The sequence below is a fragment of the Euleptes europaea genome, chromosome 7 (assembly GCF_029931775.1).
Source record: "Euleptes europaea isolate rEulEur1 chromosome 7, rEulEur1.hap1, whole genome shotgun sequence".
NCBI lineage: Eukaryota > Metazoa > Chordata > Lepidosauria > Squamata > Sphaerodactylidae > Euleptes > Euleptes europaea.
This window is the reverse complement of record NC_079318.1, coordinates 78,594,122-78,610,703: the sequence shown is the minus strand read 5'-3', so window position 1 is coordinate 78,610,703 and position 16,582 is coordinate 78,594,122. Positions and strand designations below refer to the sequence as shown.

Below are 16,582 nucleotides of genomic sequence, written 5' to 3'. Positions count from 1 at the left end.
GGGGTGGGGAGGGACCTCAGTGGGTTGTAATCCCATAGAGTCCACCCTCCAAAGCATCCCTTTTCTCCAGGGTAACTGGTTTTAGTTGTCTGGAGGTAAGTTGTAATTGCAGGAGATCTCCAGGCCCCACCTGGAGGTTGGCAACCCTAGAGTAAGCGTACACAGCAGGTAAATTAGATAAATGCTGGATCGTCATTCTGGCTCTGGTCAACTCCAAGCATTAAATGGGTGATGGCCCATCGGAATGCATTGAATGTATATAAATGCCTGTGGTCATTCTGGCAAGAATGACAATTGTGTAGTATTAGGATTGCCCATGGGGATGTATGTAAATGCTGGAATGGGATGTGGTTGGAATGTCTATTGTACTGCATAGAGGTGTGGTCCGACCATTGGAATGAAAGCATTTTGGCAGCCTTTACAGATGGCGCTCTCTTCCCCCCCCCTCCACATACACACATACAGGTGAATTGCTTTCCCACTAAATATCTTGCTTATATGAGGAATTAAATTTAGAGAAACTGGTCAATAAGACCGTTTAAATGTAGAATGAGTGGTGCAGAGTCTGTAGTAGGTGTACAGGTGAACACATCTGTCTTTACCTGTGAATAATGTGTTATATTTGTCAGTGCTTCCTTGTGTTATAACATTAATTTCTCCAAAAAGAGTGGGGTTATGTGACCAGATGTGCCTAGCGAAACCTAATCCAAGATAGGAGAAAGTACTTGTGTTGAATAATAGATTTGTGTTTATATATGAGTAATCTCTTTTATGAATGTTTCTGAAATTTTGCCATCTGGAGCATGGAGAAATTCCTTCCAGATCTGCTTGCAAACAATCAGTTCTCTTGGTTTGAACGTTTTCAGGTGGGTAGCTGTGTTGGTCTACGGTAGAAGAGCAAGACTGAAGTCCAGTCGCACCTTAAAGACCTACTAGACTTCCAGGGTATAAGCTTTCTAGAGTCTCTGGCCAGTGGTCAAAATTAATTATCAGGAAAATCAAGTCTGTCAGTATCCTATTTGATTCTCTTTTGATGCTTGGGAAAGAGCAAGCATTTAGATTGATACGTCAATGCCTACTAGATATAGAAATGCAGACCCTAACCTCCCTAGCTAATAGACACTGTTCCCCTATGTTTCATGGTATTACTCCGGCTTATGGAGCTGCAGTTTCCTATTTGTCTTATTTGGAGTCACCGGACATTCGCAGAGCTTTCATGCTCGCTAGACTTAACATTCTTCCCTCAGCTATCCTACAAGGAAGATACAAAGGAATCCCTTTTATTTATAGGTATTGTCCATGTAAGACTGGGGATCCTGAACACTTAACCCACATGCTGCTGTACTGCCAGCTTTACATGAGGCCGAGGAATACTTATATTAAACCCCTACTGCCTAGTGAACAGAGTATTTCAGATCAGCAGTCGGTGATGTACCCTTTATCTGATAGAAACCCTACTGTTACCCAACAAGTAGCTAGTTTTCTCCTGTCTGCACAAAGGATTTGCGAGCAGTTTGTATGTACTTCTAAGTAATGTCCTTTTAATGTAATCTGTTTTAACCGATTTTGTAATTCTGTTTATGGTATACTGATGTAAATGCCTAATAAAGGTAATGATGATGATGATGATGAGTCAAAGCTCTCCAAATTGGATGAAGGGAGCTTTGACTCTGCTTGGAAATCTTGCTGGTCTTTAAGGTGCTTCTGGGTCTCAGATTTGTTTGACCGGTTTTCAGTGGTGTTTTGGAAAAAATCAGTAATCATTTTGAATGACCAGTGAGTCCCCATAGGCATTCTCCGTATCAAAACAGCACTGAGTTGATGCTCAGTACAAAAGTGGGGATCGTTAAAGAAAAGATGCTTCAGGGCATGGTGGGGAAGTTGTTTTGTGATGTTCTGGGTGTCGCAAGGTTGACCGTGGGAGACGGGAACAAGTTCTAAGCCTTGAAGAACCCTGAACTGTCCCCCTCCCCAACATCTCTGCAGGGGGAGTTGAGCGATGGCATCGCCATGTTGGTTGCAGGGAATGACCGGATCCAGGCCATCATCTCCCAGATGGAGGAGATCTGCAAAACCATAGAGGTGAGTCAAGAAGAGCCTCCCTGCCCAACCTCCTGGGCTTTGAGGGTTGCCAACTCCAGGTTGGGAAATTCCATGAGATTTGGGGGCTGAGCTTGGGGAGGGTGGAGTTCCAGGAGAGGATGGAGCTCAGCAAGGATATGATGCGTAGAGTTCTCCCTCGAAAACTGCCATTTTTTCCAGGGGACCTGATTTCTGCAGTCTGTAGGTCAGGTGTAATTCCAGGGGATCCCAGGCCCTACCTGGAGGCTGGCAACCTTACTTCTGATCTGTGCTCGCCTCTCCAGAGTGACCAAAGCACTGTCCCTCCTTCCTTCTACTCTGTTGGGGATGCATGGGGAGGGTTACCAACCTCAGGGTGGTGCTTGGAGCTCTCCTGGAATTAGGACTTCTCTCCAGATAGGGTTGCCAGCCTCCAGGTGCTAGCTGGAGATCTCCTTCTGTTACAACTGCTCTCCAGGCGATAATCAGTTCACCTGGAGAAAATGGCTGCTTTGACAATTGGACTCTATGGCATTGAAGTCTCTCCCCTCTCCAAACCCCACCTTCCTCAGGCTTTGCCCAAAAACCTCCTGCCAGTGGCAAAGAAGGCCCTGGCAACCTTATTTCCAGGCAACAAAGAACAGCACCATTGGAGGAAATGGCTGCTTTGGAGGGCAGACTCGGTTTTGGCTTCCCTCATGGGGGGTGGGGGTGGGTCGGAATGACAGTATCGCTCCATTTCAAGACTGTATTTGAATGTGCAGCCTAGGCCTCTACTCCAGTATGACTTACCCTTTAGAGATCTTAATTAGGTTTGCTTATCATGTTGCAATCACATTATCATGTGGTATCATACATAATGTAATCCATTTTAGATATTAATTGTTTTTTCAGTGTCTCATGCTGCACTTTCCTTGATTAGATCGGAGACTCTGTCCTACTCTTTGTAGAGTTGGGCGTGACCCTTGCCCACTCTGAATAAATGGATTTTTTGTTGATTGGTGACTGTTTCTAATGGGCCTCTCTTTGCAATGTCTCCCTGCTATCACCTTTCCCTTGCGTGTAACTTTGAGTATATATAGATCTCCTGTTGATGAACGCACTGTGCACCAGATGAAGTGAGCTGTAAGCAGGGTTAGATCATGATGGGTAGCTGTGTTAGTCTGTCACTAGCAGTAGAAAAGAGCAAGAGTCCAGTAGCACTTTAAAGACTAACATAATTTCTGGCAGGGTATGAGCTTTCCTGAGCCACAGCTCGCTTCTTCAGATACAGCGAGAATGTGATTCCATCTATCCTTAAGTAGAGAGGAGTGAATTAGACGCGCAATGGCAATGTAAATGTTAAAAACAAGTAAATTACATTAGCAGGCTTGATTGGATTAGGTGTCATATGCGTGGAGTAGGCATGGAGAAATCAGCATTGGTAATGAGACAGAATCCCAGATCTCTATTAAGTCCCAGAGAATGCATAGTCTTGAGCTTCATTGTAGTAAGCTGGGTTGTTAGTGTTTAATTTACTTCACTTATACCCCATTTTTCTCCCCATTGGAGACCCCAAAGTAGCTTGCAACATTCCCTCTTCTCCATTGTATCCTCACAAAAACCTTGTGAGGTAGGTTAAGGGAGCGAGTTTCCCAGCCCAAGGTCACCCAGCAAGCTTCCATGGCAGAGTGGGGGACCATTACATCAAACTGGCTCCTGAACTTCTGTTTTAATTCTGTGGCAGCAGACTGAAACAGCTGCCTCTCTGGATTTGTTAACCTTGTATTGAGGGTGCCCTGACCTGGATGGCCCAGGCTAGCCTGATGGTGTTATATCTCGGAAGCTAAGCAGGGTTGGCCCTGGTTAGTATTTGGGTGGGAGACCACCAAGGAAGTCTAGGTTTCCTATGCAGAGGCAGGCAATGGCAAACTGCTTCTGTTTTGTCTCTTGCCTTGAAAACACTATGGGATTGCCATAGTGGGGAGGGGCCGTGGCTCAGTGGTAGAGCATCTGCTTGGCATGCAGAAGGTCCCAGGTTCGATCCCCAGCATCTCCAGTTAAAGGGACTAGGCAAGTAGGTGATGGAAAAGACTTCTGCCTGAGACCCTGGAGAGCCGCTGCCAGTCTGAGTAGACAATACTGACTTTGATGGATCACGGGTCTGATTCAGTAGAAGGAGGCTTCATGTGTTCGTGTGTTCAGTTGTCGGCAGCTTGACGGCACATCCCACCACCATCTGGAGGCTGGTCATAGACTGATCACCAAGCCCAGTTTTCTGCACCCTCCTTCCTCTGCAGGACAACGGGCGGCGGCAGAAGCAGCACCTGTGCCTGCGTTTTGACTCCCTGTACAGCACCCTGGAGGAGCGCAAGAAGGAGCTGCTGCAGGAGATCGGGCGGGAGCAGGAGGAGAAGGTCCAGCTGGTGCGGGAGCTCATCCGCCAGTACGGGGACCATCTCGAGGTCTCCTCCAAACTGGTGGAGTCAGCCATCCAGTCCATGGAAGAGCCTCAGATGGCCGTCTACCTCCAGGTGGGTGGTGGTGGCCCCAGACCGGCCTGGAGCTGCTTGAAGCCGACCAGGAGGGAGCAGGACCCTTGCGGCCGCTCCACTGTGATGGTGGTGGGGAGTGGGGTGTTCTCCAGATAGGTACAAGGGCTATGCAACTTGCAGGTGAGAAGCTAGGGGGAGGGGGAGGCAAAATGAATGACCTTCCTTGGAGCAAATGCTGAAATTCCTTCTCTTCCTTTCCCTCCCTGCAGCAATCCAAGGAGCTGATCAAAAAGTGAGTGCAAATGGCCTTTTCCGAGAGCCACAGATAGTCTTGCGGCCCCCTGGGCCAGGGGTAGGGCTGCCAGCTCTGGTTTGGGAAACACCCGGAGATTTTGGGGGTGGATTGTGAGAAGAGTGGGGTTTGGGGAGGGGAGGGGCCTCAGCAGGGCATAATGCTTTAGAGTCCACCATCCAAAGCAGCCGTTTTCTCCAGGGGAATTGATCTTGGTTGCCTGGAGATAAATTGAAATAAATTGAGATAAATTGGTTGCCTGGAGATAAACTAAGGTTGGCAGCCCTAGCCAGGGGCACAATGGTTGGCTCAGCTGATGATGGGGAGCAACCCCTGACACCGAAGCCTCATTCTTTGTCTCATCCTTACTTTAGTATTTTGATCCATCAAATCTACTGTGTATCCCAGGTCCCCCCTGCCTCTTCCAAAGGCACCAGAACCATACGCTTCTCTTCTCTCCCTGCATTTTCCATTCTCCCTTAGGCCAGAAGGCTTTCTGGATTCAGAGTCAGTCTTAATATGCACCGTTGGTCCTGCAGAACAAAGAACTTTCCACAATTTTCATTCCACTTGTATCTGGAACAGTAGTCCTTGGCATTTTAGAAGCCAGCTTTTGAGTCACACAGAACTCTCCTCTCCATCAGCAACAAAGGAAATTTTTGCAAAGTTATGATTGCTCTCTTCTTAGGATGTAGCAACAGGAAGTCACTTCAGGAAAAGCTCCTAAAAGTAGATTACTGTTAGGCTATGTATCAAGAATTCCTTCAAGGGACAAAACACACAAGAAAAAAAAAGTGTCATCTTTGGAAACGAACTGGCCAAATTTCAGGCATATCTGTTTTTCCAGTGCCTAATGCACCTCATAGAGCCCTTGGAAGGCAGAAACAAGTAAAGGTGAGAATGGAGTGTTGCCATATCAAGAACTCTGGACGCTGCAGTCAGAGCTGATGGTATTGCCTAGTGGTTAGAGTGGTTTCGGCCAAGTTTATTTTAACGGACTTTTTTTGCTCTTCCCTTTTTTTTAGCCTCAGGGTTGCTTCAAGTAGGGAAATGGGGCAGGAAGAGAGGGAGAGTAGGAACTTCAGCCCTTTCATCTCCTGCCTTTTTTTCATTATTAAACTGGAGAAAGCCACCCCCAGTTTGCTTTTTAGTTTTGCTGGGGGAAACACACAGATGCTTGTATCTGTAAAAGCACCTTAGGAGTGGCTTTTTCTAGTGAAAGAATGGCAGATGAGGAAAAAGTTAAAAGCTTTCCTCTCTCGCTCCCTTCCTCAATAAAGCAACCCCAGAGGCTTTGTGTCCAACTGGAGTGGGGGATCCTAGCCGGGCCCTAGACCACTGCCCCATCTTGATGAAGAAGATGGTTTTTGGTTTGCTTCTTGAGGGGGGATTCTGGGCAGGAGGACAGGGTCAGGCACAGGCTGTGTTGGTGGCCATGCAATTTAATTCCCATCCTGGGCAGGGATGTCCCCCATTTATGCCCCACCCTTTCCACCGCCCCTGGCCACCCCATCCCTGCCCCCTCCTTCCCAGTCAAATGGAGGCGAGATCATACCTGAGCAACGGACTAAGCCACGGTCCTGTCTCTGCATCTGTCCCTCCAACAGGATCACAGACATGTCCAAAGTATCCATGAGCAGCCGCCCAGAGCCTGGCTATGAAAACATGGACCACTTTTCCATCAACACGGAACACGTGGCTGAAATGCTGAGAACAATTGAATTCCAGACAGGTGAGGGCAGAAGGTGGGGGGAGGGCTGAGCTGTCTCTAGTCTGTCAGACCCTGATTAGGAGCCGATCTGATCTCTGGGCCACTCTGGAGAGAAGAATGAGCTCTGAACATCAGCTAGAGCCCCTGGTCAATTCTGACTGTTTGCAGGACTAGAAGAAGGCAGGGGCCAGAAGATGAGAAGGAAGCTCGATAGGTCAAAATGGGGGGTGGGCAGAGTCAAAGGGAGGTCAAGCTGTTTGTGGAGGCTTTTATGCACACATCTGCTCATGTGCTCTGCAAGACGTGTGCAAGTATCAATGTGGGGCTAGAAAAGTGGTGTTCAGAGAGCCCCTTTTCTAGTACAGGCAAAGAAAGTCAGGAGAACGGCGCCACATAGAGGGCCATTCAGTTTGCAGAGTAGGGCAGAAGTGGATTTATGTACAAGTTAAGTACAGTCCTGTGGTGCAGAGTGGTAAGCTGCAGTACTGCAGTCAAATGCTCTGCCCACGACCTGAGTTCGATCCCAATGGAAGTCGGTTTCAGGTAGTCAGTTCAAGGTTGACTCAGCCTTCCATCCTTCTAAGTCGGTGAAATGAGTACCCAGCTTGCTGGGGGTAAAGGGAAGATGACTGAGGAAGGCACTGGCAAACCACCCCGTAAACAAAGTCTGCCTAGTAAACGTCGGGATGTGACGTCACTCATGGGTCAGGAATGACCCGGTGCTTGCATAGGATACATTTTCCTAAGTCTAAAAATGAATGTCTTGAACATGTCCTTTCTGGATTCTCTTTCTCACCCAAGTTCTGTCTGTCTACTAAATGCAATAAAATAAATAAATAAATAATCTTGCCCTTCCTTTAAAGAGTTCACAGCTGCCTGCCATGATTCTTCCTTCCCCATCCTCTCCTTGCAGCAGGGCTCTGGGGTAGGTGAGGCTGAGAGACTAGCCCAAAAGCATCTACTGAGCTTTATGGCAGTGTGCGAATTTGAACCCATGTCTCCCAAATCCTAACTCGACACTAACCACTACCCCACACTCTTATTTGTTTAGTACCAGTTTTGTCTTGCCATTTCTCCAAGCAGCTTAGGGTGGCATGTGTCAGTCTTCCCTCTCTCACAACAACCCAGTGAGGTAGGTTAGATTAAGAGCATGTGACTGGCCAGTGAGGTTCACTGGCAGAGTGGGGATTTAAACCTGGGCTTCCTAGACCCTAGTCCAGCATTTTAACTGCTATACCAAGCTGGCTCTTCATTTTTGCAAACTGCTTTCCCTCCAAAAACAGATCCCAGGGATGCGATTGCTGAGTGTGCCCCTCACAATCTTATGCAGTATCAAACTTTTCCGCTCCAAGGAGTGTTTTCTCTTCCACTGCTCTTCTCCTTTTTGCAGGTTTCTCTGCTGCTGCTGCTTCCTCATATCATTCTATATAACTTGCAGATGATGAATAAATGCAAAACATTGGGCAGGAAACTGCTGTGTGCTGGTCCCCAGCCTTATAATTTTTTAAAAAAACCTGTTTTCTGGGGTGAATATGCCCAATAGCAGCCTGTGTTCCATATTTTCACCCAGGTGTTTTGCCAAAATAATGCATTAGTGCAAAGAGTTTGGTTTTTTAAAAAGAGACATTTTGCATTGGCATCAACAGAGATCAGCCACAGCTATAAATTACACCGGTCCAGACCTGCAGCTGTGCGTTCCCCGCTCATGTGCAAGTGCCAAGCCTCTGTTACCTGCAGAGCAAAAGTGAACATTCAGACAGCATAGGGGTAGGCAGGAGCCAGGCCAGCTCTAGAGAGGGCATCACAGTGAGTAGCTCTTGGAGTATTATGAACTTTTGCAGATTGCTGACATCTCTGGACTTTCAAGGAATTGACTCGCGGGGATGCACTGCCCTCCCTCCTCCCCCCTAATTACTTGCAATATACAGACCTCGTTCTCATAATTTTACCCATACTGAATAAACAGCTGTACATACCCTGGGCATAAGGAATGGGATCCAGTAATCTGCTTGTGCAAGTATTGTAGATACTTGCAAGTTTTGTAGATACCCCCCCACACACACACACATGCACCCCTCAGCATTCCTTTCTGATCTCAGGAAAGTTGATTCCCAGGGTTGTGGGATCTCCATGGATCTACAGCCATGGAGGAGGGGGTCAGTGAGAGGTAGTGGGGAAGGGGGCAAAATTCTTCCCTCTTCCCGTGGAGATCCACTGGCACCCAAGCAGATGTGCTTGGCGGAGTGGAGGGATAACAGTGCCATGACCCAGGCCTGACTGCAGCTGCTTCCTCTTTCTCTCAGACGCTGCTGGGGAAGATGCTGAAGCCGAGGGGGTCAGCCCAGAAGGTGGCGAAGCTGCAGCAGAAGAGGAGCACCTGGAAGGGGTGGATGCCCCCGAGGGGACTGAAGGTGAGCCGCAGCTGGGTGTGCCAGGACTGATGAGGCGGGGTGGAGCCAACACTAAGCATTCTGTGTGGGTCAAAAGAAGAGTTGGTTTTTATATGCCGACTTTCTCTACCACTTAAGGGAGAATCAAACCTTTCCTTCCCCTCCCCACAACAGACACCCTGTGAGGTAGGTGGGGCTGAGAGAGAGTGACTAGTCCAAGGTCATCCAGCTGGCTTCATGTGCAGAAGTGGGGAAACCAACCCAGTTCACCAGATTAGCGTCTGCTGCTCATGTGGAGGAGCCTGGAATCAAACCCGGTTCTCCGGATCAGAGTCCACCACTCCAAACCACTGCTCTTAACCACTATACCACGCTGCCTCTCAAGCCCCATTCTTTGTCTGAAGAGGAACCCATTGGGGATGGAGTGAGAAGAGCTTCCCCCTTACCAGTCAGAAGGCCAGAACTTGCTCTTACGGGGGGAGGGTTGTCACAGGAGCTAGCGTGGCTCAGTGGATAAAGTTGCAGACTAGGATATGGGAGGCCCAGGTTTGAATGCCCATGGAAACACACCAGATGACCTTTAGCCTGGCCTACCTCACAGGGTGGTGGTTGGAAGATAAAATGGAGGAGCGGAGGAAAATGTTACAAGCCCCTTTGGGACCCCATTGGGGAGGAAAGAAGCATGTACGTAGATAAATAAATCAGGGTTCATTGTCCCAAGGCTCAAGGGGAAAGCTGAGCCAGCTGCACTTGGGACAGAACATACCTAGGAACATCTTCAGGTCTCTGCTGGCTCTGACCAGTGGTTGATGGGATCCAGTGTTCTAGATGGCATAGTTAAATTGTGGAACTCCCTGCCCCAGGATATGGTGATGGCTGCCAACTTGGAAGGCTTTAAGAGGGGAGTGGACATGTTCATGGAAGAGAGGGCTATTCATGGCTATTAGTCAAAATGGATGCTAGTCATGATGCATACCTATTCCCTACAGTATCAGAGGAGCATGCCTATTATATTAGGTGCTGTGGAGCACAGGCAGGATAATGCTGCTGCCGTTGTTTTGTTTGTGGGCTTCCTGGAGGCACCTGGTTGGCCACTGTGTGAACAGACTGCTGGACTTGATGGGCCTTGGTCTGATCCAGCAGGGCTTCTCTTATGTTCTGGATTCTGATGGTGGCCAGCCGGCTGAGCTAGGGCAGCTTGCAAGCAGGATTCAGCTCCCAAGCTCCAGCTTGTTGTTAGTCCTCCCCATATCTCTCCCCAAATTTGTTTACCTTGATCTCCTCCCCCAGCCATAAACTTGGGATCCTGCTGCTTCCAGATCTGTCTTGGGGCTGGTGGGCCAGTCACTCACTCTTACCCTAACCTACCTCACAAGGTTGTTGTTGTGAGGATAAATAAATAGAGGCAGGGAGAATGATGCCTCAGACCACTTTGGGTGTAAATCTCTAAATAAATGAATAAGTCCTGCCTCCATTTCTCTCCCTAGATGTGGGGCTCAGACCCAAGCCTGCAAGTGCCTCGCATGGTAAGTTTCCTCTAGGTATGCATGGAGGAAGCTCCCACCCCAAGCTCGAATGAGTGCTTCTTTGCAGAGTCAGGGGTGGGAGGTGGGCACGCTCAGAGTCAGGGGTGGGAGGTGGGCACGCTCAAGTTGTTACGCTGGGGTGAAAAACCCCTGCCTACAGGATGCCACAGCCTTGCTGATCATCTGGAGATTGTATGGAATTTTGAACACCGCCTCGGAATCTAGTTTGTTTCCCCTAGGCCTGTTAGCCTAGAATAAAAAAGGGGACTTCAGGAGCTCTAGCATTGGGGTGTGTGTGTGTTGAACAGGGGTATTGGGGGGGGGGAATCTACTGCCTGGGTTGTATTCCTGCCAATCTGGAACAAAATCTCTTCCTATATTTCTAATCTGTGATCAAATTGTGTATATCTAAATTTTGCTGTCTGCCTTGAGTTTTAGCGAGAAAGGCAGGTTGTAAGTGAAGTACATGAATAACTGAGAAAAGGCAGCTGGGTGGTTGGACAGGACCTTTTGACCTGGACCTAGGTTTAGGCTTCTCCCTGGCAATGCTGCCTGTGGTTGTTGGTTTTGCTGGGCCCTCTTTCCATAGTTCATTTAAAGGAAATGCAGGAGTTGTCAGCATAGGATACCTAGGCATGGAGGTTTCCTCTGCCTTCGGAGACCCTGCAAGTCTGTCTTGCCATCCTCAGTTGTGAGGGACCCACTAGCCCTTCTGAGCTAAGCCCCAAGTCTGAGGATCTCCCCTGGGGGACAGGGTCTGAAGAGGACTGTGCGCCCCCCACCCAGTCCTGAGCATCCTTATTGTCTCCCAGCAGCTCAGCACTGAAGATGTGGTGTCAAGGCAGCAGGAGGAGAAGCAACCCACAATGCATCTGGAGTAGCAGGGGGGGGCCCTCGACACCCCTCAGCTCCATCTGAATACCTTCCTTGCTGTACTTTTCCTCTGTCCCAACCTCCCTTTGGGTTTTTTATGCCATTAAGAGAATGAAAATTGTCTTGTCTTTGCAAATATCTTCTCTGGGGTTCTGCCAGGCGGGGGTTGGGCTGGCCGCTGTTGAAGCCCTTTCTCTTGGGTGGGAAATAAGCTGATGGGGCATCAATGTGGAGGGTTCTGGAAGTCATAGAGGCCGGAATCGAATGGAGGGTTCCGCTGAGTGTGACTTTCCATTCCCCCTAAACACTGGTCCCTGGTGGTCCCCTCTTCCCCCAGGAGCAACATTTTGAGCCACAGAGGGACGGGGAGGCACAAATTTGTATTCTCTGGCTGGGGATTCTTGTGTCTGTGGAAATGTTGGGTTGGATCCAAGAAGCCATATTTTGTATACAGCAGTGGTTCCCAGCGAGGGGCACATGCCCCACAGGGGGGCAATTTGATTTTTATGGGGGGCAATTCGAGAATGAGTTATTAACAGTTAATTTTTTGCATTTCTTATGGTTCTAGGGGCCTCGTATACAGTATATAAATATATATTGTGACATACACATTTTTAAAATTAAAATCAGAATGTACATGGCGGTCAGCTGGTGACAGTGGAGAGGGGGAAAGCCCGCTAAGAATTATATGACACGGGGGGGGGGGAGAGCATCAGGATTTTAGAGATACTTAGGTGGGGCATGGCCAAAAAAAAGTTGGGAACCACTGGTATACAGTGTGGTGGTTTCTGTTTGGCCCCTCATCGCCCTCCACAGTGAGCTATTGGCTGGTTACTCTGGAGTAGACTCCTCCAGTTCGGGAGTGCCCCACAGAACCCTTCTTCACTTGCTAGGCTTTGAGCGAGCCCTTCAGAAACTTTTGTCTTTGGTTTCTTACAGTTAGCCCTGAGGGTTTGATGGAGAGGCTGCTGTGGAAGCAGCAATCCCCCACCCCTTTGCCTAACACCTTCAAAGCAAGATCATGGTTAAAGGATCAGAGGCAGGCAGTGGTGTAGGGGTTAGAATTGGTCTGAGGGCAACCTAAGTCCCACCCTCTAATCCACTTCTAGTTACTGTGAAGATAAAATGGGATAGAACCACATGCCACACCCAGCCCTTCATAGAAAGGATCAGGATGCAAATGTGCTAGCTAGGCAGACCCTTCATGTGACTTCCCGCCCCCATATCTCCCCCAGCTCTCCCACGCCAATCGCTCATGGGGAAGCGGTTTGTCTTGTCTGGCAAGAGTTTTATTTTGAAACCGTTTCGCGTGGCCGGCTTCCGCCGCTAGTTTCCCAATCTCCGCGAAGAGGCCTGGCTTCTTCCTAGGCGCGGCCTTCCTCGATCTCCACTCGGGGCCTGCTCAGTCCTCCGGCCATGAGTCACGAACTGCCGTCCAGGCGGGGCTCCCCGGGCACGTCGGGCTTGGGGTGGCGGTGAAGGCGAGCAGCAGCCGGGCCGGGCAGTGGCGCCTCTCTTGTGCTGGGCTGGTCTTGCTGGCCTGTGGGGAGAAAGGGGAATGAGACGGCCAGTCCTCCCCCAGCTCCCAGGATCAGGGCACTGGTCAAGCCCCAGAGGAGGCACCACAGCCTACCACAAGAGGGACGTGAAGAAAGGTTTTCAGCTTCTTCACCCACCAACTAGGGTTGCCAGCTCCGGGTTGGGAAATACTTGGAGATTCTGGGGGGTGGAAACTAGGATGGGTGGGGTTCGGGGAGTGGAAGGACCTCAGGAGGGTCTAATGCCATGGAGACTCCTTCCAAAGCGGCCATTTTCTCCAGGGCAACTGATCTATGTCGCCTGGAGATCAGTGGTAATCCTGAGAGATCTCCAGCCACCCCCTGGAGGTTGGCAACCCTACCCATCACTCTTGCTATTGCCTGCCTGGGTTTCTCCCCACCCCCAAGCATCACTCACGCAACTTTTCCTACCAACCGGAGGCCACGCTTAAGTTTCAGAAAGAAAGAAAGAAAGAGAGAAAGAGATTTGGGGTGGGGGAGGGTGAGAGAGAAGGTTCAGAAGCCTGCGCTCGAGTGGAATTCCGTCCAAGAGCACAAAACTGTGGCCGTGAGTGGGTGAAATCTTGATGTGTCTTTAAAACATGTCCCCATTAACTGGGCACCAGATTTCTCTTTTTTAAAAAGTTCATTACTTGTAGTGTATTTCCAGATCCGCAGGTAGCAGGCTACTCCCTAAAAGAGGTATTTGTTCTCTCAGAGAAGGGAATGCCTCTTCTGAGATGGTCCTGCTACCTGGGCTGGACTACTGCTGGGACTGTGTTTTGTTTCTTTGGAACCACTGTTTAATTCCTACGGTATGCAGAATTAGCCAATTAAAACTTGTTAGATTGTTTGACTTCCTTAATGGAGTGACTGTCTCTCTTCACTAAAGTATTTTAGGGCCAGATGATCACATGGGCTCCTCAGAACCACAATGGCTTGAAACGTGCGTCTGTGGGAGGCAAGAGAAGCAGGATTACTCCCTCTCTGAACGGTGCCCCGCTCCGATTCCTTTATGGGGAGGAGCGGGGCCAGCCATGCGCACCCAGGGCTCCCCTAGGCAAGAGCTCCTTCAGCACTGTCCAATGGGACTGCCAAACCCTTTTACACTGAAGGGCTGTGGCTGAGTGGTAGAGCATCTGCTTTGCATGGAGATGGTCCCAAGTTCTATTTACTGGTATCTCCCAGTAAAAGGATCAGGTGGGGGGTGAAAGGCTTTGCCTGAGACCCAGCTGAGCCACTGCCAGTCGGAAATACCCGCTTTAACAGGCTAATGCTCTGATTCTGTGTAGGCCATGTGAACTTGACCCACACGTGAAGCTGCCTTATAGTGAATCAGACCCTTGGTCCATCAAAGTCAGCATTGTCTCTGGCAGCGGCTCTCCAGGGTCTCAGGCAGAGGTCTTTCCCATCACCTACTTGCCTGGTTCCTTTAACTGGAGATGCCGGGGATTGAACCTGGGACCTCCTGCATGCCAAGCAGATGCTCTACCATTGAGCCACAACTCCCTCCTAAATCCTAGTGGGGCGGCAGTCAGGCGCAGCGGCCAGGATTGCTGGAGACTAGGGGGGTCACCGCACGTTGTATTCCCAGCGATGTAGTAAGAGTTTGAAAATGTTATCAAAAACATCGCTTTAAAAGGGTGTTTGGATACCACGGTCGGAAGACGCCTTCACAGCTAAAGGGGCCAAACAAAGTGCGAACAGTATTTTTTATAACGTTTTCAAACTCTTTAATACGTGGCTGGGGATACAAGTGCGGTAACCGACTTGAACGGCAACAGATCGGCGGGCCCTCCGCCTCCACTCAGACCCTTCCAGCCCGAGCCCGGCGACCACAGTCGCGCTTTGCCTCCCCGTACCTTTATTTCCAGAAAGGGGCGTCTCTGGCTGCCGTTCCCCGAGCGGCAGCGCGGCTTGGCTGCAGCAGCTGCCCGGGAGCGGGCCGGGGCCAAGGGAGGCGCTTTCTGCCGGGGCGACCCCCTTGCCTCTGCTGGGGGCGGCGGCGTCACTTGCCCAGGGCGTCGAAGAGGAGGCGGTTTTGCTCGGCCTGCTCCTGCTGGCTCTGAGCCCGGGAGATCTCCAGCATCTGGCGGAGGAGGTGGAAGGTGAGGTCGATGGAGAGCGGCGGCTCGTGGCGCTTCAGGCGCTCGCTCAGCTCCGGCAGGCGGCGGCGCAGCACCCCCGGGGCCGCCCCCTCGGGGCCGGGGGCCGCCGGGGGCCGCTGGGGGGCGCGGCCCTCTCCCGAGAGCAGCCGCAGCCGCAGCCGCAGGCTCAGACCGCGCTCCCTGCCGCTGCTGCCGCCGTCCAAGTCCGGGACGCGGCCGGCTGCGAGGGAGGCCCCCGAGAGCAGCAGGAGCGAGGCCACCAGGAGGGGCAGCGGCGCCCGGCTCATGCTGGGGCGGTCCAGGCCTGGGGAAAGACAGACGGGGCGGCCCAGGCGGTCGCGCAGGCGGGCGGGGGTCGAGCGGGCTTTCTCTCTCCTCCGCGCGCACGTCGAGGAACCTGGTCAGCCCCGACTCTCCCGATCTTCCCACGGACAAGATTTCTAGAGGGGGTTGGGGGGCCGGTCCTCTAAGCCCCTCTCGCCAGTTTCTGGGCCAGCAGGGGGCGACACCAGTAGGCGGGCCCCGAGCTCCGTCGGGGGAAGCGGCGCGGCTCTGCCCGGGGCCCCTCGTCCAGCCCCGGCCCTGCGACAGCGGGGAGTCGCTCACCACCACGCGTCCTTGCCGATCCGGGGAGGAGGGTGCGCCCAGCCGCTGGCGGGATCTTTATATAGAGCCGGGCCGGGAGATCCATTGACGTCAGCGCGGGACATGGACTGATTGCCGATGGAGAGGGCGGCGGGGCCCCGGCAGACCCCCCTGGGACGCGGGCCGGCAGGAAGGGTCGGGGGGGGGGGCTGTCTTTGCAACCCCCCTCCCCACTGCAGTTGGAGCCGGGGTTATTGCCAGCGTTTTCGCAGTTGAACCCTAATTCCCTCTCCCAAGCCTGCGCGCAGAACTCCAGAGGACCCTCCTGAAGCCAAAGCGGACCCCACCCCCGTTCGCCCTCTTGGGGTACCAACAACCACCCCCCCACACACACACACACACAAAGGGGGCTGTGTCTCAGTGGCAGAGCATCTGCTTGGCATGCAGAAGGTCCCAGGTTCAATCCCCAGCATCTCCAGTTAAAGGGACTAGGCAAGTAGGTGATGTGAAAGACCCCTTCCTGAGACCCTGGAGAGCCGCTGCCGGTCTGAGCAGGCAACACTGACTTGGATGGACCAAGGGTCTGATTCAGTGTAAGGCAGCTTCATGTGTTCAAGGAGGCCCGGCGCGCCTCTCCCGGGGACGCCGGGAAACGCGCCGCTGTCCATGGTCCTGACGTTTGGTTCACCTGCTCAGTCTGTTTGGCACCATCCTACGGTCTTTGAGCTGCAGTGGGGGCGGGCGTGCTGGGGTGGGACGCATTGGAGGGAGGGAGGGGGCAAAAAAAGGGGGGGAAAGCTCTAATGAATTGCTGGTTCAGGACACTTCTGGCCGCTTCGCTGCCATCAACAGCTAAGCCCAGAGGGTGGAGCTCTCCACCTCCTTGTGCTGTCCTAAGACGAGCAACAAGCAGCACCTCCAGGCTTCGCAGATGCAGTATCTCTCCCCCCCCCCACCAGTTACAGCAATAAGGCAGTATCTAGCATTATCATCGATGTGGACAAAAAAAACCTCTCCCATTTAC

General features: G+C 51.4%; 2 protein-coding genes across 3 annotated transcripts in view; one reads left to right on the top strand and one right to left on the bottom strand.

The window, feature by feature from the left end:
* The window catches only part of TRIM54 (tripartite motif containing 54), a 37,480-nt gene extending 26,142 nt beyond the window's left edge, over positions 1 to 11,338 (top strand). Inside the window, exons 4-10 of one of the 2 annotated variants that reach the window (XM_056853003.1) lie at positions 1,987 to 2,082; positions 4,341 to 4,574; positions 4,805 to 4,827; positions 6,435 to 6,559; positions 8,842 to 8,949; positions 10,416 to 10,454; positions 11,267 to 11,338. In XM_056853003.1, the coding sequence (XP_056708981.1) occupies positions 1,987 to 2,082; positions 4,341 to 4,574; positions 4,805 to 4,827; positions 6,435 to 6,559; positions 8,842 to 8,949; positions 10,416 to 10,454; positions 11,267 to 11,280 (639 nt within the window). In that variant the 3' untranslated portion in view covers positions 11,281 to 11,338. The remainder of the gene's footprint in view (positions 1 to 1,986; positions 2,083 to 4,340; positions 4,575 to 4,804; positions 4,828 to 6,434; positions 6,560 to 8,841; positions 8,950 to 10,415; positions 10,455 to 11,266) is intronic. The other variant, XM_056853004.1, reaches the window with a different exon arrangement.
* A 3,535-nt stretch (positions 11,339 to 14,873) lies between these two features.
* UCN (urocortin) lies at positions 14,874 to 15,260 on the bottom strand. Its single transcript, XM_056853008.1, has one exon. The coding sequence runs from the start codon at positions 15,258 to 15,260 to the stop codon at positions 14,874 to 14,876; it is 387 nt and encodes a 128-aa protein (XP_056708986.1).
* Between the last annotated feature and the right edge of the window lie 1,322 nt (positions 15,261 to 16,582).